Raw genomic sequence first — 21,551 nt, 5'->3', positions numbered from 1 at the left:
GGAAAACATAGAAAGAGAAAATATGGAAGAAGGGGGAAGAGGGAGGAGGAGAAAGGGGGCAAGCTGTATTCATGACTGAACGTTGAGCGTGACACAGTGGAACATACCCACTCTTCTAGGAACAGTGAAAGAGATTCTCTCTAATAACACACACAGGCACCACCAAATTACAAGACGGGAGAAAAGGTCACAGCGCAAGACACCGAGTTACCTTAAAGCTGGGTGCAAATAGACAGATGGGCTTAAGCGGAAACCATGCCTGGAGACAAACCACGAAGACAAAGGAAACGGGGGGGAAACGCAGCAATGAGATTGCATGAATTGAGACAGAAAGTAAAAAAATATACATGCAGAAATAATACTTTTTGAAAATCAACAGGGATGGGTGGGGTGAGAGTGAGGAAAAAGGCAAGGAGAGGATATATTTATGGAGGATTTGGAAGTTGTTCAAAGGAAGCATATGGAGGGATGGAAGACAAGGACTTTTGTCACACAGCCCATGATGATTTGATGGGGTTTTCTGGTGCTCGGAACCCCTGGCTAAGAACAGCCTTTCTCCCCAACACATTCTGGACTCCCATCTGAATTCCCATCAGCCAACGGGGTCCATGGAGAGGAAGGATGGGAGTTGCAAACCCAACACCTGGAAGGTTAGCCACTCCACCATGGACAGAGAGCCTGCCGCCCTCCAGGTTTTGCTGGCTGACAACTACAGCGCCACCATCTGGAAGGCCAGAGGTTCTGCACCCTGCAGTGCACACGGACTCAGAAAGACTTATCCCTGGGTTCCAGGACCTAAATTACTTTGAGCTCAATGGGTGAATCCTACACCTGGAAGCAAGCTACTGAATACCATGGAGCTTTCTCTTGAGTAAACCTGCAAAGGATTGTGATGACAGTCAATTTAGGCAAAACCAGCAAAATGCATTTAAAGCACTCTGTGTACACGGTGTGAATATCCCGGTAGGCCTGTAAAGGCCCTCTTGGTAATGAGGATAACCCCGGGACTAATTGGTGTGAGCTGTCAAATGAGTTACAGATAGGTAGCCGTGTTGGTCTGCCACAGTCAAAACAAAATAAAAAAATTCCTTCCAGTAGCACCTTAAAGACCAACTAAGTTAGTTCTAGGTATGAGCTTTCGTGTGCATGCACACTTCTTCAGATACACGAAAGCTCATACCTAGAACTAACTTAGTTGGTCTTTAAGGTGCTACTGGAAGGAATTTTTTTATTTTGTTCTGTCAAATGAGATCATACATGCTCATCTGCTTTGCTTTGAAGCCTTACTTTTGGTTCAGTTAGTTGGGAGAGGGGAAGCTTCTCACACTGTCTGGGCTGCCAACTACTCCTTTTTTCCGAAAGATGGATGGGAGTGGGGAACAGGCCTCTAAGCCATGGGTGGTTAACTGAGCTACAGTTGCCAGCTTACGTAGCTCGCTTTTCGTGTAAGTAGCCCATGTACAATTAGCCCCTCACCGACAAAGCCGCTTCAACATCCATCTTGAGGCGTGGCAGCAAGGAATTCAGCACTGCACTATTGCATGTAAGTCTCTTGGTATGTCTCTATAATAAAGTGCTAGAACTTTCTTTGGAATCCCTGAATCTGGGTTCTTCAGGGCATCAATCAATCCTTTGCCCTGGTCAGCTTTTGGACCCGTAGGACAGGAAACTATGATACCACTTTAAACAGTCATGGCTTCCCCCAAAGAATGCTGGGATATGGAGGAGACCCCCTATTCCTCTCACAGAGCTACAATTCCCAGAATTCCCTGGGGAAAGGGCTGCACGGTGAAACCACTCTGGGAATCATAGCTCTGAGAGGGGAATGGGGGTGTCCGAACAACTCTCAGCCACCTTCAACAAGCTACAGCTCCCATAATTCTTTTTGGGGGGTGTTTAGCAGCCATGGTTGTCTGAAGTGTTTTCAACAGTCTTCAAATGTATGTTGTGAACGCGTATTTGTAGTTTTTAGTAATTCCAGTATTGTAGTATATTCTACATAGTATAAGGTGTACTACAAAACTGTACAAGTTTCTATTTTAACCACCTGGCTCACATAATTAATTACTATTTTCCTTTCACTTCTGCACATCCTGTGGAGAAAACCATACAGGGGGAAAGATTAGCATAATAATTGGTTCGGTTTTATCGTTTCAGTATTCCCTGTGCAAATGCGTTATTCCTTCTCTGCCCACAGATAAAACCTTAATGTCAAGAATACGCAAATCAGAACAGAAAGCTTCTGTCCCCCACCTTCATCTCAAACCCCCCCCCCCCATATAAAGAGAAAGCTTGCAATTTGTTTTGCTATTTCTGTCTCCTTGAAAAAGAGAAAATCTATTTCAGTTTGCCGCAATTTGGAACTGGGTGTTGAAAAGTGAACCCGGCTGTCCGAAGTTGCCATGCAAAATAATTAAACATTAATCCTGATGGTCACAGAATCAATATATAATTCGGGGGGGGGGGGTTGCGAGGGCAAGGAACACACCAATTACTTTTTCTCTAAAAGTAAATTAAGGACCGACTGTGCAATTTGAAAGCTTTTTTAATTGCCTTGACTTCGGCCCTTAATTCACTTTTAGAGAAATATGAACACTGGAAACATTATGCAGAATTACAAGCTGGGGATTTAAAAATGATTTTAAAAGCAACTTTTGGGGGGCTGCTTTTCTGTTTGCTAAAAATGAGACTTTCGCTTTTCCCAATTGGTTTTGAATATTCACGCACTATGCAAATGAGCACCATGAACAATGCAACTGTGTGAAGGCTCTTCCAGCTCCTCCTAAGCCCTCAGCCGATCTCCTACCTTCAAATAATTCTTCCCCTTTTGGTTTGTGGGGTCAGTCTGGATGATACCCAGAGACCCTTGCAGTTCTTGGATCCCTGTGCCCAAGAATCTCAGAGAGGAGGTTTTGCTGAACAGGTCAGACAAGTTTAAGGCAATGACCTTAGCTGGCCACTGAAGTGTCCTCATCAGCAAAAGAATAAACCAGGTTGCAAGAGCTGCAACTAAGCGATGATGCCCTCCAGGCTAATGGATGGGCCTTGTCTCCACCTACCCCACCTAGCAGCTATGTAGGAGAACCATAGCCACAGCAATGTGGGTGAGCTGAACTGGAAGATGGAGACACAGAGACAGACTTGCTCTGTGCTGGATCCAAATCTGTGACTAATGGAGAAACAGGATCTGCTGGAGTATCAATGCTGTGAGCATGTCCATCTTGTCCTTTGGATGTATCTATGTGTAAATAAAACCATATATCCTAACGACACCACAGTCTCTGCTGACCTTCATTCCAAGGAAACTGAACCCTGAGAAAGGGCAGGCACACCCGGCGCCCCCAGGAGTCTCTCACTGCTCAGAGATTGTGGTGGCGTGTAACGCGATTGCTCCTGAGCTTGTCACTTCCTCCCAGATCTCCACAGATCCAGGGTACAGAAGCCTTTTGCTGCCTTTGTGGTGTGGCTCCCCTACCCTGCCGTAGACAAACACTAGAAAAAGAGGTACATACATTAATAAGTCTCCAGGAGCTGACATGGATCTCTCTTCTCGCCTGGCCTGGGCCTCAAATGGGTTGCTGAAAGATCGTTTCCTCAGCATGGCTTTCACTAAAATCTTTAGGGAAGGGGGTAAGAAGAAGAAAAGAAATCAGGATTGCAAATGGATCACAGAGAAGAAGAACACGTGCCACTCATCTATTTCTAGAAAGCCTTTCCAAACTTTCAGTCTCAAGATTGTGATTGAGGCCTTCTTCTTTTTAAAAATGTGGTTGTATGTTTTTTGTTTCGCAACTGCAGCCTGTTCAGAAAGTTTTTCTCGCTCTCCAGTAACATTAGAGCTGATGGACATCCAATAAAGCTAAGTGTTCAAAGATTCAGGACAGATTAAAAAATGCTTGATATTTGATATTTATTTCTGTATACTATCTTTTCTTTCTTTGTTTCAAGCTTTAATAAAAATAGCTTATTAAAAAAAAAGATTCAGGGCAGATAGAAGAAAGCATTCTTCACACAGCAAGCTGTTAAACTACGGAACTCTCTCCCACTAGAGGCAGTGGTGGTCACCAATTTGGATGGTTTTACAAGAGGACTGGGCAAACGGCTGTGCTCTCCCCTCCACACTAGGAGGCAGCATTTCTTCTGAATACCACTTGATGGAAACCACGGAGATTGCTGATGCGCTTGAGTCCTGCATGTGGATTTTCTACAGTATACCTGAAGGAGCGTCTCCTCCCCCATCGTTCTGCCCGGACACTGAGGTCCAGCTCCGAGGGCCTTCTGGCGGTTCCCTCACTGCGAGAGGCCAAGTTACAGGGAACCAGGCAGAGGGCCTTCTCGGTAGTGGCGCCCGCCCTGTGGAACGCCCTTCCAGCAGATGTCAAAGCGATAAACAACTACCTGACATTTAGAAGACATCTTAAGGCAGCCCTGTTCAGGGAAGTTTTTAATATGTGACATTTTAGTGTATTTTTCATCTTTGTTGGAAGCCGCCCAGAGTGGCTGGGGAAACCCAGCCAGATGGGCGGGGTACAAATAATAAATTATTATTATTATTATTATTATTATTATTATTATTATTATTATTTCTACAGGTGTTGGTTTGGCCACTGTGAGAACAAGATGCTGGACCCCAGCAGAGCTATTATTTTGTTCTTAAAGGGACAGAGTGCTCCAAGCATCTCAAATCACTAGGAAGAATTTCACAGTGGAAACAAGAATGTGCTTGGTAAAGGTAAAGGAACCCCTGACCATTAGGTCAAGTCGTGACTGACTCTGGGGTTGCGGTGCTCATCTCGCTTTATTGGCCGAGGGAGCCGGTGTACGGCTTCTGGGTCATGTGGCCAACATGACTAAGCCGCTTCTGGCAAACCAGAGCAGCGCACGGAAACGCCGTTTACCTTCCCGCCTGAGCAGGTACCTATTTATCTACTTGCACTCTGACGTGCTTTTGAACTGCTAGGTTGGCAGGAGCAGGGACCGAGCAACGGGAGCTCACCCCGTTACCAGGATTCGAACTGCTGACCTTCTGATTGGCAAGTCCTAGGCTCTGTGGTTTAACCCACAGCGCCACCCGCATCCCAACGTGCTTGGAGTCCCAGATAAATGCCAGAGCCAGCCAAGCCATAAAGGTAAACAAGGCAGCTTGCTGGGGTGCCAAGCATCCAGGAGCATCTCCTTGCACCAACAGTACCTCCATTTTCAAAACTGCCTGGAGGAAGAGCGGGTGAGCAGCTGCCACACTTTTGGAGTAGGTGCACAGAGAGTTTTACAGTCCACTGCATCAGGGATGCCCCCTACATAGCAGCAGTGTTAGATACTCAGATACATACTCTAGGTGCCAAATAGCTCCTTAAACCAGGGTTGCAGTTGCCAAAACAGAATGCCTAGTTGCCATTTTGGGGCCAGACGGCTCGAAATTTGTATTTTTTGACATACGGGTTCCTGAAATTCATTCTGATTGTGCAGATAAAATGTAACAGGTAGAATTCTACCGGATGTGTTGTTAGTGTGTGAAAACAGGCAAGATCCAAGGATCCCCAGGCATGCAGTTCCAGACGGTGGAGACATCAGGTGCCATCTTGACACCTGGGAATCTTCACTTGGCCGCAAGTGGCAGATAGCCAGGTGCAAAATGTGCTTGGTGAATTTCAAATGCTGCATACCAGATTATGACGGTGGCTTCCAATATAAGCATTCTTATTATGTCAGGCTTGCCTGATAAGTTGCTTGCAATATACAGGTTGAGCAGGCATTTTAGGGCAGAAAAGAAGCAAGCAGAAAAACACAGACAAGGCTACTGTCAGTGCAGTAGCTCCTGACCTTCTGAACCAGCTTCCCAGTCAAATCCTAAAGCATTCATCTCCTTCTGCTGGGGCAAACAGGATCCAACCTCCTTCCACTCTGCAGCTTAATGTGGTGTGTTGTAATGCAACTTTGGACAAAGAGCACCCACACCGGCCATTAGCCAAGCACCCAGTTCTGTACCATCAGCCACACAATGCAGAGGGATGGTGGCTTTTAAGCCCTGCACAACACAGTGTCGCGACGGCAGCGGTACGCACCACAGCAGGCAAACTCGGGATAGTCTTGACGGAGTTCTTCACTTCCTCCTCGGTGACCTCCACAATTGTGCAATGCTCCTCCTCGAGAGGCAGAGGATCCTCTCCGAACTTCGTCACCCAAGGGTGCAGCTGCATGGAACACACAAGCCAAGGCTATCATGGTCAGGGCCAGCCCTAGCAAGAGGCAGAGTGAGGTGGCTGCCTCAGGTGGCAAATCCTGAGGGCCAGATTGGATGTGATGCCCTCTGCCGTACTTGAGGGCAGATACCAAAAGATTCCAACTGAGAAACGACTCTGCCCACGTGGAGATGGCAATCTGGAAACAGTGGCTCATGTTCTCCTGTCCTGTCCCCTTTATAAAGATCTGAGGAATGAAATCATCATCCCGCTCTTACTTACCATCCCAGGCCGCCCATCTGCGGCCACATTGTTCCTTCTTTTATCAGATCAAAATGATCAGGCAACAGCAAAGGTTGCTAGGTTTATCGAGGGTGCAATGAGATTAAGGGCCACTATCTGAATGATAATCTTGGTCATCTGATTGTCCTTTTTACCCATTGTTGTCTTTTTAATTGTATAAATTGCTTGTTTTATGTTGCTATGGCCATTGGCTAATGCGAATAAAGTTTATCTATCTATCTATCTATCTATCTATCTATCTATCTATCCTGAAGGGTGGCAGCTAGGTGTTGGAGGGCACAGGCAGGTGGGGCTGGCTGAGGACAGGCACAGCTTGGTGGGGCAACTCTAATAAAACTTAACATGTAAACGAGACGGACACTGATACTTAACAGCCCAGAGGTGGCAAAATTCTAAGTCTGCGCAAGCCAATGAGGTTCCAGGTTCAAACCCTGGCATCTCCAGGAGCGGCTGGGGAAAACCCTGCCTGAAACCCTGGAAAGCCATTGACGGTCAGTGAATGGAAGGACAAGTAAACATATAAGGCAGCTTCCTTTGTTCCTATTAAAGTTCATGTCCCACATACCTTAATTTCGGGGACCGTTATCCTCGTTTCAGGGTTCTTTTCCAGCATCTTCAGGATCAGGTCTTTTAACTCCTCGCTGATCCAAGGCCTGGCAGAAAGAAAAACAAAGCGTTTGGTTGTGGGGACAGAAGCTACAGGCTGCCAATCCTCTGTGTTCAGATACCAAACTACTTTGTAGGAGTTTTTTAAAAAAACAATAGCCCCAAACTGGAAAAACTGGGATGGACATACCCAGTACAAGCAACAAACTCTCTTTGAAACATGCTGACATGGGGGAGATGGAGACCTAGGCCACATTTTGAATCATAGCAGTACACTAGTGTAGAGTTGGAGGGGGACACCAAAGGTCATCTAGTCCAACCCCCTGCAGTGCAGGAACCACAGCTAAAAGGATCTCTGACAGGTGGCCACCCAACCTCTGTTTAAAAACCTCCGGGAAAGGAGAGTCCACCAGCTTCCGAGGGAGCCTGTTCCATTGTTGAACAGCTTATACCATAAGAAAGTTTTCCTCTATGTTTAATCGGAATCCCCTTTCTTGACATTTAAAGACACTGGTTCAGGCCCTCCCCTCTGGAGCAGCAGAAAACAAGCTTCCTCCATCTTCCATGTAGCCCTTCAGCTACCTGAAGATAGCTATCATATCACCTCTCAGTCTCCAGGCTAAACATACCCAACTCCCTCAAGCATTCTTCATAAGCTTTGGTCATCTTGGTTCCCCCTCCTCTGCACACATTACAGCTTGTCATATCCTTCTTAAACTGCAGTCCCCAGAACTGGACACAGGACTCCAGATGTGATAAGACCAAGGCAGAATAGAGCAGTACTATAACTTCCCTTGGGGAAGAAATGGAGGGAGTGAGAGATTTTACTTTCTTGGGCTCCATGATCACTGCAGATGGTGACAGCAGCCACGAAATTAAAAGATGCCTGCTTCTTGGGAGAAAAGCAATGACAAACCTAGACAGCATCTTAAAAAGCAGAGACATCACCTTGCCAACAAAGGTCCGTACAGTTAAAGCTATGGCTTTCCCAGTAGTGATGTATGGAAGTGAGAGCTGGACCATCAAGAAGGCTGATCACCGAAGAATTGATGCTTTTGAATTATGGTGCTGGAGGAGACTCTTGAGAGTCCCATGGACTGCAAGAAGATCAAACCTATCCATTCTGAAGAAAATCAGCCCTGAGCGCTCACTGGAAGGACAGATCCTGAAGCTGAGGCTCCAATACTTTGGCCACCTCATGACAAGAGAAGACTCCCTGGAAAAGACCCTGATGTTGGGAAAGATGGAGGGCACATGGAGAAGGGGATGACAGAGGACGAGATGGTTGGACAGTGTTCTCGAAGCTACCAGCATGAGTTTGACCAAACTGCGGGAGGCAGTGGAAGACAGGAGTGCCTGGCGTGCTCTGGCCCATGGGGTCACAAAGAGTCGGACACGACTAAACAACAAAATAACTTCCCTTGATCTGGACACCAGACTTCTGTTGATGCAGCCCAGAATTGCATTAGCTTTTTCTTTTCTTTTTTGCTGCCGCATCACACTGTTTACTCATTTTATGCTTGTGGTTTACTATGACTCCTTAGATCCTTCTCACAATCCACAAACTGGCAATCCAGGTGTTCCCCATCCTATATTTGTGCAGCTGCTTATTCCTGCCAAAGCGCAGAATCTGACATTTGTCCCTATTGAATTTCCTTTTGCTTGTTTTGGCCCCAGTTCTCCAATCTGTTGAGGTCATCTTGAACCCTGATTCAAAATTTAACTACCTTACAAATCATGCTTTAGGAATGAGAACATTAGACCAAGCAGATCGCACCAGCTCCACTGGAGCATAAAAACTAAGCAACGGCGCAGAACAAATGGTTTGTGACTGACTGGCTTCTGTCCACGCCTGAGTGCAGAAAATAGCAAGGTCTTTTTTAGTAAACAGAAGCTCCTTGGCCTCTGTAGCCAGGGCAGAATATGCTCGGCTTGCAAACGGTCCCATGAAACAGCCAATGCACTGACTGAGTCTCTGGGAGGTCTGTGGTGCAGCCAGGACTAATCTGATGATACTCTCCTTCCTTGCACTCTCTCCCGCCTCCAATCCCGCTTCTCTTACGGGCTTTATCAAATTAACAGGCTTAGGTTTAAACACTGAGTCAACACACTGCCATTCCCCTGCCTCTCTACACAAGCTAATGAGGAGAGAGGCCTTTCGAGATGGAAAGAACAGGTCACCGGGATGTCAAAATAAGCCAGGCAGCGAAGAGTTATTGCCGCAGGAGATGTGAGGAGGAAGAGGCCCAGCCAGCCCATTAAAAGCTAATCCCTTGCGGAGGTGGCAGATGTGAAGAGTCTCTCGCAGAGCTGACTAATAAACTCCAAATATATAGTTTGGAGGAGGAGGCAGGTGAAAGAGGATCATGTGAAATGGTGGAACTGGCAGGGAAACTTGAGATGGACAAGTTTCCCTAGTAAGAACCAAATACAGTGGTACTTCGGGTTACATATGCTTCAGGTTACAGACTCCGCTAACACAGAAATATTACCTCGGGTTAAGAACTTTACCTCAGGATGAGAACAGAAATTGTGCGCCGCAGCAGGAGGCCCAATTAGCTAAAGTGGTACCTCAGGTTAAGAACAGTTTCAGGTTATGAACAGACCTCCAGAACGAATTAAGTTCTTAACCCGAGGTACCACTGTAAGGGTCGGCTGGATCAGGCCCAATGGACCATCTAGACAAGAACTCTGTTCTCACAATGACCACCCAGATACCTGTGGGAAACCCACAAGCTCGGACACCAGCACAAGAGCCCTCTCTCCCCCTGGCGTTTCCAGCAACTGCTCCAAAACCCGGAGTACACTTGCCCCAGAACTCGGAGGGCTAAGCTGGCTGGGGGATCCTGCCAGGGCCCTGCCAGACTTATGCTGCCAGGCCAAGAATGCCCCAGGGAACTCCCAGCTGACTGGGGACTTAATGCGTGAAATGGCCATGGCACTGCAAGGCTTCAATAGTAAAATCTGAACCTGAGCTACTGCATACTAGCGTGCAGCGTCAGAGCAGAGTAGGCAGTGCTGCCTCCGTGGGGGTCTCAGGAACAAGATTCCAGGCCCCAGACAAGTTCAGTCTCCCGGGTTTCAGAGGGCAGCTTTACTGAGACATTGCACAGGCAATGCTGGAAGTCCTGGCAAGCTCAATGACACACCCCACGGTCACTGGTGCACCCTGCGCTATGTGATGGGTGGGGAGGAAAGGGCAGCTGCCCACGGCCAACAGTCGCAGCCACATGGCCATCACCACCAGGACCTTTGCTGGACAACAGCCCTTCTTTGCATTGACAGCCCCCCACCCCCAAATCACAAACCTACACCAACTTCCCAGCATACAAAAAGGGTGATTAAGTGGGGGGGGGGCAGCATGGTTCCTTGGCTCAGCCTGGTTGTAAGGATCTCCTAGATAGTCAGTTTTAGACCATTAACAGGGGCGGGGGGCAGTGAGGATGCTCAGTCCCTCCGTGTAATGCATGATTTACAATCCAACACCGATAACAAGCCCAGGATTAAAGGAAGAGGGGGCTCTCTCTCCGAACACTTGCCGCTCCCCCCCATTCGTTTCTCCACCCACCCACATTCTTCCCCCGATATTCCTTTTCAAGTGATGGTGGCGATATGATATCATCTTTACATTTCAATTAGGAATGAAGGATTAATTCATGCAAGTAGGTCAGGAATTCTTTGCCTTGGTGCAATGCCGAGTTGGGAGAATCACAGCTGCAGCATCTTTGCTCGAGACGCAAGTTTGGGGATGGGCTGGGAAGGGGACAACGAAACTTTCTACGAAAGCTGTGAGACGGGGATGGGCAATGTTGTTGTTTTTTCCCCTGCTAGGGGCTGCATATCCTTGGGGGAGGGGATCTGCTGGAGCTGCATGTTGGCAGCAAGCAAGGTCAGTCAGAAGGTGAGGTCGGAGCCCCCCAAAGGGGTGAATTCACCCCTTTCTGCCCTATTCCTCTCTCTCTCTGCCACTCAGGGGCGGAGGGAGGGGAGTGCGGTGGGTGCTGTCTGTCCTGGGTGTCACCACTGAGCAGGGTGACAAAATGCACTCACCGCAGGGCCTGCAGTGCGCCTGAGTCATGCGTCTCTTCTGGGAAAGACACGGTGGCTTGGGCGCACGCAGGCTCCGCGCTGGCCAAACAGTCCGCCCACTGCCTCCCCCCAAGCTGTAGGGCAGCTGAGTGGGAGGAGGCAGGCAGACTCTAGAGGCCCCACAGTGCACCCTGTCCCTATGGGCAGCTCGCCCCACTCCTATGGGTGGCTCGCCCCTCCCCAGGTCCCTGAGCTGCTTCCTCCGCCACTGCTGCCACTCCCTAATCTTTTTTCTCTGCCTCCCACTGCCCATTCTTTCTCTACCACCCCCTTCTCTTGTCTCCCTTTACTCTTCCTCTCTCTCTGCCACCCCCTCCGTTCCCCCTGTCTCAAACCCATTGCCAGTCGGAGCACACAACACTGAGCTAGATAGATAGACCAATGGCAGCTTCCTAAAGTATCACAGAATTATGGAATTGTAGAGTTGGAAGGGGGGGGGGACGCGGGTTGCACTGTGGGTTAAACCACAGAGCCTAGGACTTGCCGATCAGAAGGTCGGCGGTTCGAATCCCCGCGACGGAGTGAGCTCCCGTTGCTCGGTCCCAGCTCCTGCCAACCTAGCAATATGAACGCACATCAAAGTGCAAGTAGATAAATAGGTACCGCTCCGGCAGGAAGGTAAACGGCGTTTCTGTGCGCTGCTCTGGTTCGCCAGAAGCGGCTTAGTCCTGCTGGCCACATGACCCGGAAGCTGTACGCCAGCTCCCTTGGCCAATAAAGCAATATGAGCGCCGCAACCCCAGAGTCAGCCACGACTGGACCTAGTGGTCAGGGGTCCCTTTACCTTTACCTAGAGTTGGAAGGGACCCCCCCCTCCCAGGGTCCAGCCCTCCTGCAGTTCAGGAATCTCAGCTAAAGCACCCATGACAGATGGCCATCCAACCTCTGCTTAAAAACCTCCAGTGAAGTAGAGGCCACAACCACCCGAGGGAGACCGTTCCACAGTCAAACAGCTCTTACTAGTTATCTGCAATTCAGGAATCCTGCCGGCAGCCATCCCTGAGTAGACTCGAACCACCAATCGGGTTAACAGCCAGATGCACAGACCCATTGCAAAACGTGTGCACTCTGGATATTTTTCTTAAAATATTTCATTTAGATATATATGAATTTGCTTGTGTGTGTGTGTGTAAATATACAGGATCACATCTTCAGGCTCATTATTCATGTATTTATTTATACATCTCCAACTATCTTTGAAGCCAAGGCTGGCTCCCGGTTTCTTGTCCTTGGCTGCCACTACAAGCCCCGCTCACATTTCCCAGGGTGGAAATTCCACAATCCTGTCTTCTCTCTTGGACCTGTGACTTGGCCCTTATTGAAAGTGCCAGAGAACCAGTAACCCAGGATGCTATATCTGCCCACTCGGAATGGGAGGAGCTGGGTGTAGCCTTTGCTGTGGGAGGGAAAGACTTTTCTCTCATGTCAGGCAGGACATACACAGATTGGCTGGTGCAGGTAGGGGAGAAGAGAGGAGAAAAACAGATAACCAAATGGTGCAGCACTCATTAGGGGGGCACCATCTAACTTGCTAAAGGTCAGCGATGCCTAACTTAGTAAATGTCAGCAATGGCTAACTTGGAAAATGACAACAATGTCTAACTTGGTAAGTGTCAGCAATGACCGGAGCAATGAGTCATAATCTCACTCCTTCCAGGGGTTCAGAAAAATACCAGAGTCAACTGTGCTCAATGCTGCTGCGAGGTGAAGCAAAACCACCTCCTCTGGTCCACAATTGAAGAAGAAGAAGAGTTTGGATTTGATATCCCGCTTTATCAGTACCCGAAGGAGTCTCAAAGCGGCTAACATTCTCCTTTTCCCTTCCTCCCCCACAACAAACACTCTGTGAGGTGAGTGGGGCTGAGAGACTTCAGAGAAGTGTGACTGGCCCAAGGTCACCCAGCAGCTGCATGTGGAGGAGCAGGGAATTGAACCTGGTTCACCAGATTACGAGTCTACCGCTCTTAACCACTACACCACACTGGCTCTCTTTGAGAGGTAGTGAGAATGCAAACTTGTGGGTTAAGAGCATCAGGCCAAAGACACATCTTGTCCAGCACCTGTTCTCACTGTGGCAAACCAGAAGCCCCAATGGGAAGTCTGCAAGCAGGACCTGAGGGCAACAGAAGCCCTTCTCCTCACTTGGGATTCCCAGTCATCTGCAGCAACCTTGTGCTCCACTGCGACCAGCAAAGGTTACTTACTCTTCCGGGAAATCCACTGGCTTGTTCTTGATCTTGTTGTGAAGAGCGAGGATAAATTCATCAATGAAAGGACACTGCAAAACAGAGCAAAGGTTTGCATGCTTTTGTGAATCCTCTGCTTTGGCCCTCTTGTTTGCCCTTACAAACTCTATAACCAGTCCCAAGGAACCCTGAGAGCTCAGCTCTGCAGGGAGGCTGGGGCATTCCTGCCAGGGATGCCAACTTGAATTAAAATATTGGGGGTGGGGTAGGTCACAAGATGTGGCGTGCACACACCATTTGAATGGCAATGGTCATCAACTTCGAGGGGGACCAGCCCCCTCAAGTATTTTATTGGGGTGGGGGGGTGAAGGGACGTCGGCCCCTAGGAGTTGGATCCTCTGATTCCTGCAGAGAGATTCTCAGAACATTTTCATACAAGATGCTTTTCAGTTGCACACTTAAAGAACTGCCTTCCTTCTCCATCATGAACCTGCCTGAGATTTATGTTCTTTTTATAATTTGCTCAGGATTCTTTTATCTAATCATTTGGCAATTAGTAACCATCATCAACAACAGCTCCAGAAAGAAATTACTTCAGGCCATTAATCAGCCTCTGGCTGATTAATATTCTGCAGCCTGATAAATGTGTTTGGTGGGCACTGTTTTGTTGTTCTCGTTTGAACCATTTACTTTTGTTCTTGTGTTTTTGCTCTGTGAACCACCCTGAGATCTTGTGATGAAGGACAGCATATAATTCTAATAAGTCATAATAATCTGCTGCCCCTGCGGATCCAGCTGCCTGAGGCAGTTGCCTCACCTTGCCTCAAGGGTGGGCCGGCCCTGCCCCAACCACCACCACAAAAACCTGTCCCCCTTTTACAGACATCTTACCTTTCCATACACAAAGCAAAATAGTGTGATCCCCATGGCCCAGACATCTAGTGCCTGAAAAGAAGCAAACAGATTTTTTAAAAATCAGATCTCTGGGGGGGTTGCAACAAAATGTTGTGGTATAAAGTGCCCCCACTCAGAATACTCCACCTCCTCCCCATTTCCCCACTGCTCCCATCCCCAGTTACAGCCAGTCAGTATTTTTAGGCCAATGAGCATGCTCAGCTCTTATTGGGCTCTTATTGGGGTCCCCTCCCCAAGCGGGGTCCACATCACATAAGCAGCATCCTACCTTCCCACTGAAGCTCTTCCCAGACTCAGAAAGGGCTTCAGGGGCCATGAAGGCTGGAGTCCCAGCAGTGCTGGAGAGCTGGGCATCGCTGCCCTCAAACTGATTGCTCACTCCGAAGTCGGCAATTTTGACGTGCCCGTCATCCCCTAAGAGCAAGTTGGAAGGTTTGATGTCCCGGTGGATGATCTTCTGGTAATGCACTGAAGAGAGGTGGAGAAGAGAACTTTTATTCTCAATCATGATGGAACTCACCAGTGGATAATCCTTTTAGTTTTATATAGCTTTATTATCCCTTTGGAAATGCACTTTTGTCCCTCCAGGCAGTGACATTTTATGGTTCGCATTTTTAATTCTTTGTTTACTTTTTCTCTGTTGTTTTTTTTGTTCTGTTTGCAATTTTTTGCTGCTGTGCACAACTCAATACACCCGAGAGAGACTTTCTGTTCACGGCTGCGAGTGAAAGATCCCGATAACTAAGAGAGATCTGATTCTCTCTTCAGATGGAGGAGGGGCTGTAGCTCAGTGGTTAGAGCACCTGCATTGAATGCAGAAGGTCCTGCTCTTCTGTACAGTTCTGGGGTATTGCTTAGGGTTTTTTTGTTTTGTTTCAGTTATTATTTTTTAATATCAATGTTTTGCATCTTCATTTTAAATCTTATTTTAATGTGGAAATTGTTCAGTTTGGTTATGTAATTTTCAGTGTTTCAGTTCTTGTTTATGACTACCTTTGTTATGTTTGCAATTACATATTTCTTTCTTGCATAAACTGCCTTGAGGATGGTTTTAACTATGGGAAGGCAACGTGGAAACAAAATTATGTATGTACGAATGTATTCCAAGGGCAGCTGTGCCATAAATCAAGGTAATTTCAGCCTCAAGGCAAAGACTCTGCACCTCTCACCATGGTAGGTATACAGAGTCTGAGGTCAGTTTCTTTTGCATAACCATCCCCTTGCTGCAAAAGAAAAAAAAAGTTTTTGGTGCATGGATGTGACCTGCATCTCTAATGCCGCAGCAGTGCTGCTGCAGTGCCCAGCTTGCAGTCTGCCGGTTTGAGTAATAGGACAGGGTGAAATAGCCAACCAACACACGGAGAATGTCAACAGGGCTATGTGAGCAGGAGTGTGTGTGTGTGTTAAGTCAAACAAATAAATGAATTCATTACGAAAAGGGTCCTGCTATGTTATCAGTCAAAACAGTTGGTTTACGGATGCTCAAGGAATTCCATCATTGCAAACGCCTGCATTCCTACAACCTCTTGGGCTAAGGCTTGGATCAGACCCTACTTAGCAACTGTTTCTTAATAATAATAATAATAAAATAAATTTTATTTATACCCCGCCCTCCCTGGCCAGAGGTGGCTAACACCAATAAAATCACAGTAAAACAAAAACAAAAACCAACATGATAGGGGAAAAAGAAAAGAAAAAAAACCCCAATTTAAAATACAGGTTCTTGCTGTTCTCTTGGTTGCATGAACCTAGCAAATCACGCAGCCTTTCAAATTACGGGAAATGGGCTTTCCACTAAACATTAGGCAGAACTTTCTGACAGTAAGAGCTGTTTGACAGTGGAATGGGCCACCTCAGAAGGTGATGCGACTCTCCTTCACTGGAGATTTTCAAGCAGAGGTTGGATGGCAATCTGTCAGTTTAGTCACGAGTTCTGCATTGCAGGGGGTTGGACTAGACGGCCCTTGAGGTCTACAACTAATCCAGAATGCGGCAGCTAGACTGGTGACTGGGAGCAGCCGCCAAGACTATATAACACTAGTCTTGAAAGACCTACACTGGCTCCCAGTACGTTTCTGAGCACAATTCAAAGTGTTGGTGCTGACCTTTAAAGCCCTAAACCGCCTCGGTCCAGTATACCTGAAGGAGCGTCTCCACCCCCATCATTCTGCCCGGACACTGAGGTCCAGCGCCGAGCGCCTTCTGGCGATTCCCTCACTGCGAGAAGCCGAGTTACAGGGAACCAGGAAGAGGGCCTTCTCGGTAGTGGCTCCCCTCCCTGTGGAATGCCCTCCCACCAGATGTCAAAAACAACTACCAGACTTTTAGAAGACATCTGAAGGCAGCCCTGTTTAGGGAAGCTTTTAATGTTTAATAGGTTATTGTATTTTAGTGTTTTGTTGGAAGCCGCCCAGAGTGGCTGGGGAAACCATATCCAGATGGGCAGGGTATAAATAAATATTATTTATTACTATTGAGGTCCCTTCCTTCCAGATCTCCAATTCTATCATTTTTAATTGTCCTGACTCCGGGAGGGATGACTTTGATGACTGACAGGAGGGTTGTTCCACCCACCTGAGACTCCCGCGCAGCATTTCCCAAGGGCACGACAGCTAGCATGCCAGTACTCTTTCCCTTATAACATATACATCTTAAGAAACTGGGGAGGGCAGGGAACTGAGACCCAGCATTCGTTTGGGCTCACACCGGGCAGCTTCCCCACCAACAGAGAGCCAGTGCAGAATGAATCATGGCTTCTGGCAGGAGCTGATCCGAAGAGCTGCTTTGGCAAAATGTTCAGCTAACAAATGGGCTCCCAAGTTGGTTGTGACAGGTAATCATTACGTGCAGGAACAAGCATGAAGGAGAGTTCAGCTCCTTGCTCAGACGCATCCTTGGTATATAGGATGCTTTCCTGTCGCCGCTTCTCTCAAGGTTCCCCAGGGGAGGGAAAAACAACAACGCTACTTCCCATTGTCATGAAAACTTAGAATCATAGAGTTGGGAGGGAATCATCTAGTCCAACCCCCTGCAATGCAGGAATATGCAGAGGTCCCATACGGGGATCAAACCAGCAACCTTGGCGTTATCAGCACCACGCTCTAACCAACTGAGCTATCCACTTGCACAACTACTATTTATTAGACAGCCTTCTCAGCAGTGGCACCCTCCCTGTGGAACACCCTCCCGTCAGATGTCAGGGAGATAAATAATTGCATAACTTCAGAAAACATCTGAAGGCAGCCCTGTTCAGGAAAGTTTTTAAATGTCTGACATTTTATTATTTTTATATATTTTGCTGGAAGCCTCTCAGAGTGGCTGGGGAAACCCAGCCAGATGGGAGGGGTATTATTATTATTAAAATTATTATTATGGGACATCTTTGCCCTCTCTTCCTATTCTTCCTCTCTCCCTCCCTATTTTCCCTTCTTTCAATTTAAATGTGTGTGTGTGTGTGTGTGTGTATCTTTACTAATATCAAGGCTTGCAGTTTTGCAATTTGAACAAATTATAAACAAGCTCCATTTTTACACCAGCCTCATAATTCAATCTACCTTCTCTTACTCCTGGCTTAGGGAACCTTTGGCCTTCTAGATCTTGCTGGACTACAACTCCCATCATCCCTGACCACACTTGCTGGAATAGATGGGAGTTCTGGTTCAGCGACACCTAGCTGAGCAATTTTCAAATCAATTCTTTTTACAGGGACCTCTGAGAATTGTAGCTTTATGAGGGGAATATAGGGCTCTCCTAACAACTCTCAGCACCCTCAACAAACTACAACTCCCAGAATTCTTTACGGGTTTTTTTGCAAGGTGGGGGGAGAAGGAACTACGACTATTTAAAGCAGTAAAAGGTAAAAGTAAAGGGACCCTGACTGTTAGGTCCAGTCGCGGACAACTCTGGGGTTGCAGCGCTCATCTCGCTTTACTGGCCGAAGGAGCCGGCATACAGCTTCCGGGTCACGTGGCCAGCATGACTGAGCCGCTTCTGGAGAACCAGAGCAGCGCACGGAAACGCCATTTACCTTCCCACCAGAGTGGTACCTATTTATCTACTTGCACTTTGACGTGCTTTCGAACTGCTAGGTTGGCAGGAGCAGGGACCGAGCAATGGGAGCTTACCCCGTCGCAGGGATTCGAACCGCCGACCTTCTGATCGGCAAGCCCTAGGCTCTGTGGTTTAACTGTGGTTTAAAGCAGTACCACAGTGCTTTAAAATGTTTCCTGCAAATGCGACCAGAGAGAGTAAGTTTGGCTGACTGAGATTATAGATGAAAGGAGGAAAGAAAGCTACTGCAAATGTCTGAAATGAAACCTCACAGCCTGTTTCTTTTCTTTCGCTGGCATCTTCATGCCTGGAAGCCAGCAGCCTGGGAACCACACAGATTCCACCACCATTCAGGGAGGGAGGGAAGGGAGGGGGAATGAATGAATGAACAAATGCACTTCAAGCACAATGGCACATCATGCCGTCTGCCGATTCTTGCCGCATTATATTTGATCAGCAGAGTTGCTTGCCGCAGTTCAAGGACAAAGAGCACTCCATAAGGCGCTGCCACCACAGAAACACGCTTTTAGCTATCGGCTTCGCATCACAGCATCTGGAGGGGAGGAATGATTTAACACCCTATCAAAAGAAATCCGCAGCGGGGCGGGGGGGGGAGAGATGTAGGGTGGGGGGAATCTAAAGGGAAGTGAAGACAGCGGGGAGAGGTCACAGGAACATAGAAAACTGCCTTCCACTGAGTCAGACCAAGTATTTGTCAACACTGACTTGGCAGCCGCTCTCTCTGGGGTTTCAGGTAGGGGGACATTCCCCAGCCATAAGACAGGAGCGAGCCTGCAGTCAATCGCAAGGAGCAAGTTGGATTTAACTCTTTATTAGCAGAAAGAGGATCTGCACAGGAGTGTCAGGCCTAATGACCATAGCAACGCATCTCTGGTAGGTCTTGCTAGACTGGTGACTGGGAGCGGCCGCCGAGACCATATAACACCGGTCTTGAAAGACCTACACTGGCTCCCAGTACGTTTCTGAGCACAAAAGTGTTGGTGCTGACCTTTACAGCCCTAAACGGCCTTGGTCCAGTATACCTGAAGGAGCGTCTCCACCTCCATCGTTCTACCTGGACACTGAGGTCCAGCGCCGAGCGCCTTCTGGTGATTCCCTCGCTGCGAGAAGCCAAGTTACAGGGAACCAGGCAGAGGGCCTTCTCGGTAGTGGCACCCGCCCTGTGGAATGCCCTCCCACCAGATATCAAAGAGAAAAATAACTACCAGACTTTTAGAAGACATCTGAAGGCAGCCCTGTTTAGGGAAGCTTTTAATGTTTAATAGGTTATTGTATTTTAGTGTTTTGTTGGAAGCCGCCCAGAGTGGCTGGGGAAACCCAGCCAGATGGGCGGGGTATAAATAATAAATTACTATTATTATTATTATTATTATTATTACCCTCCGTGAAGCAGTTGCTGAGACTGAAGGTCCCGTCTTCTCACAGCTGCCCAAGTCGCCTCCTCTCCAAGCTTTCCCCCAAGCAATCGGAGACTAAGCCTGCATGGTTGTGTTTCCTGTGTTTGCTCCTCCCATTTCATGCCTCTCCTGGTCCTGGGAGACTAGCAGGGAGGGGAGCTGCTCACAGCAGGAAGGACAGACACCCATGACTCTGCATCAGCCTGACTCATCTCTGTCTCTTGGCCCCTCTCTAGCCTCTGATTATGGACTTTTTCTGCCACAGACTCTCCCCACTCACTAAGCTCTGCTATCTCTTCAAAACCTCTTCATCCCAGTCCTCTCCCTCTTCTCCCTCTGAGCCACCAACCACGATCCGAGTCTTTTTCCCTTGGTGGTTCCCCAGCTGGCTCCTCCCACCATTCCTCTGTGTCCAACCAGTCCATGACCTGTCTGTAGACACCCCTGGGTACTGGATCTACCTTTGAAGGTGACCCGGAAACTACAACTAGCGGCAGCTAGACTGGTGACTGGGAGCAGCTGCAGAGACCACATAACACCAGTCTTGAAAGATCTACATTGGCTCCCTGTTCGTTTCCGAGCACAATTCAAAGTGTTGGTGCTGACCTTTAAAGCCCTAAACGGCCTCGGTCCAGTTTATCTGAAGGAGCATCTCCACCCCCATCATTCAGCCCGGACACTGAGGTCTAGCGCCGAGGGCCTTCTGGTGGTTCCCTCACTGCGAGAAGCGAAGTTACAGGGAACCAGGCGGAGGGCCTTCTCGGTAGTGGCGCCCGCCCTGTGGAACGCCCTCCCACCAGATGTCAAAGAGAAGAACAAATACCAGACTTTTAGAAGACATCTGAAGGCAGCTCTGTTTAGGGAAGCTTTTAATGTTCGATGTATTACAGTATTTTAATATTTTTGGGAAGCTGCCCAGAGTGCCTGGGCAAGCCCAGCCAGATGGGCAGGGTGTAAATAATAAATTATTATTATTATTATTATTATTATTATTATTATTATTATTATTATTAGAGCCAGTGTGGTGTAGTGGTTAAGAGCAGTGGACTCGTAATCTGGGGAACCGGGTTCGCGTCTCCGCGCCTCCACTTGCAGCTGCTAGGTGACCTTGGGCCAGTTACACTTCTCTGAAGTCTCTCAGCCCCACTCACCTCACAGTGTTCAGGTTCTAGTCCTGATTATTCTGCATAGAGGGCTGCTTTGATGAGGAGTGTTGGAAGCTGCCCTATACTGACAGAAAGGAAAATTGACAGATCTGACTTAGGCAGAGCCCCTATGTTAAGTAAAGCAGGGTCGATGGCGGAGCCCTCAAGAACCCAGAGGGTGTTTATATCTGGGTCTTCCCTTTAACACAGAGGTTGGTATGGAGTCAGAGGTGGACATAGGGGAACACGAACAATGGAAGGCGAGAGGGGGGGGTCTGTGTGTGCCAAAATTTGGAAGCACACAGGGCGCTGCTGACATTGTCCGCCACTGGTGGAGTATGGGGAGCACTGCAGCAGGACTGAGCTTGTGAATCAAGGCGAAAGTGAGCGACTGTGGTGTTTGCAACCTCCCTGTGGTTTAATCAACAGTACACACACACACACACACACACACACACACACACACCGCCCTTTCTTCTTCCAAAACCTGCTTGTTCAACCGCAGATTAAAACACCTCCCTTGAGGGTGCTGCGCTGCCTGTCTCCACATTAACCGCCATGGGCTTTCCTGGATGCAATCAATAAAGGTGTTACGATTTGTAGGAAGGAAGCAGTGAGCGGGGGGGGGGGCGGGGGGGGCGGGTGGAGAAATAGATTCTT

General features: G+C 48.0%; 1 protein-coding gene across 2 annotated transcripts in view; it reads right to left on the bottom strand.

Annotated features, from left to right (window-relative positions):
* The window catches only part of CAMKK1 (calcium/calmodulin dependent protein kinase kinase 1), a 79,826-nt gene that overhangs the window by 3,378 nt on the left and 54,897 nt on the right, over positions 1-21,551 (bottom strand). For both annotated transcript variants that reach the window (XM_081843533.1, XM_081843534.1), the window contains exons 10-15: positions 14,547-14,746; positions 14,255-14,308; positions 13,382-13,455; positions 7,048-7,135; positions 6,063-6,191; positions 3,513-3,616 (exon numbers count right to left, since the gene is read on the bottom strand). In XM_081843533.1, coding sequence (XP_081699659.1) covers positions 3,513-3,616; positions 6,063-6,191; positions 7,048-7,135; positions 13,382-13,455; positions 14,255-14,308; positions 14,547-14,746 — 649 coding nt within the window. The remainder of the gene's footprint in view (positions 1-3,512; positions 3,617-6,062; positions 6,192-7,047; positions 7,136-13,381; positions 13,456-14,254; positions 14,309-14,546; positions 14,747-21,551) is intronic.

The sequence above is a fragment of the Podarcis erhardii genome, assembly GCF_964252035.2.
Source record: "Podarcis erhardii genome assembly, chromosome: 16".
In the NCBI taxonomy this organism is placed as follows: Eukaryota; Metazoa; Chordata; class Lepidosauria; order Squamata; family Lacertidae; genus Podarcis; species Podarcis erhardii.
The sequence above is the reverse complement of the archived record's forward strand: the minus strand, read 5'-3'. Positions and strand labels throughout refer to the sequence as shown.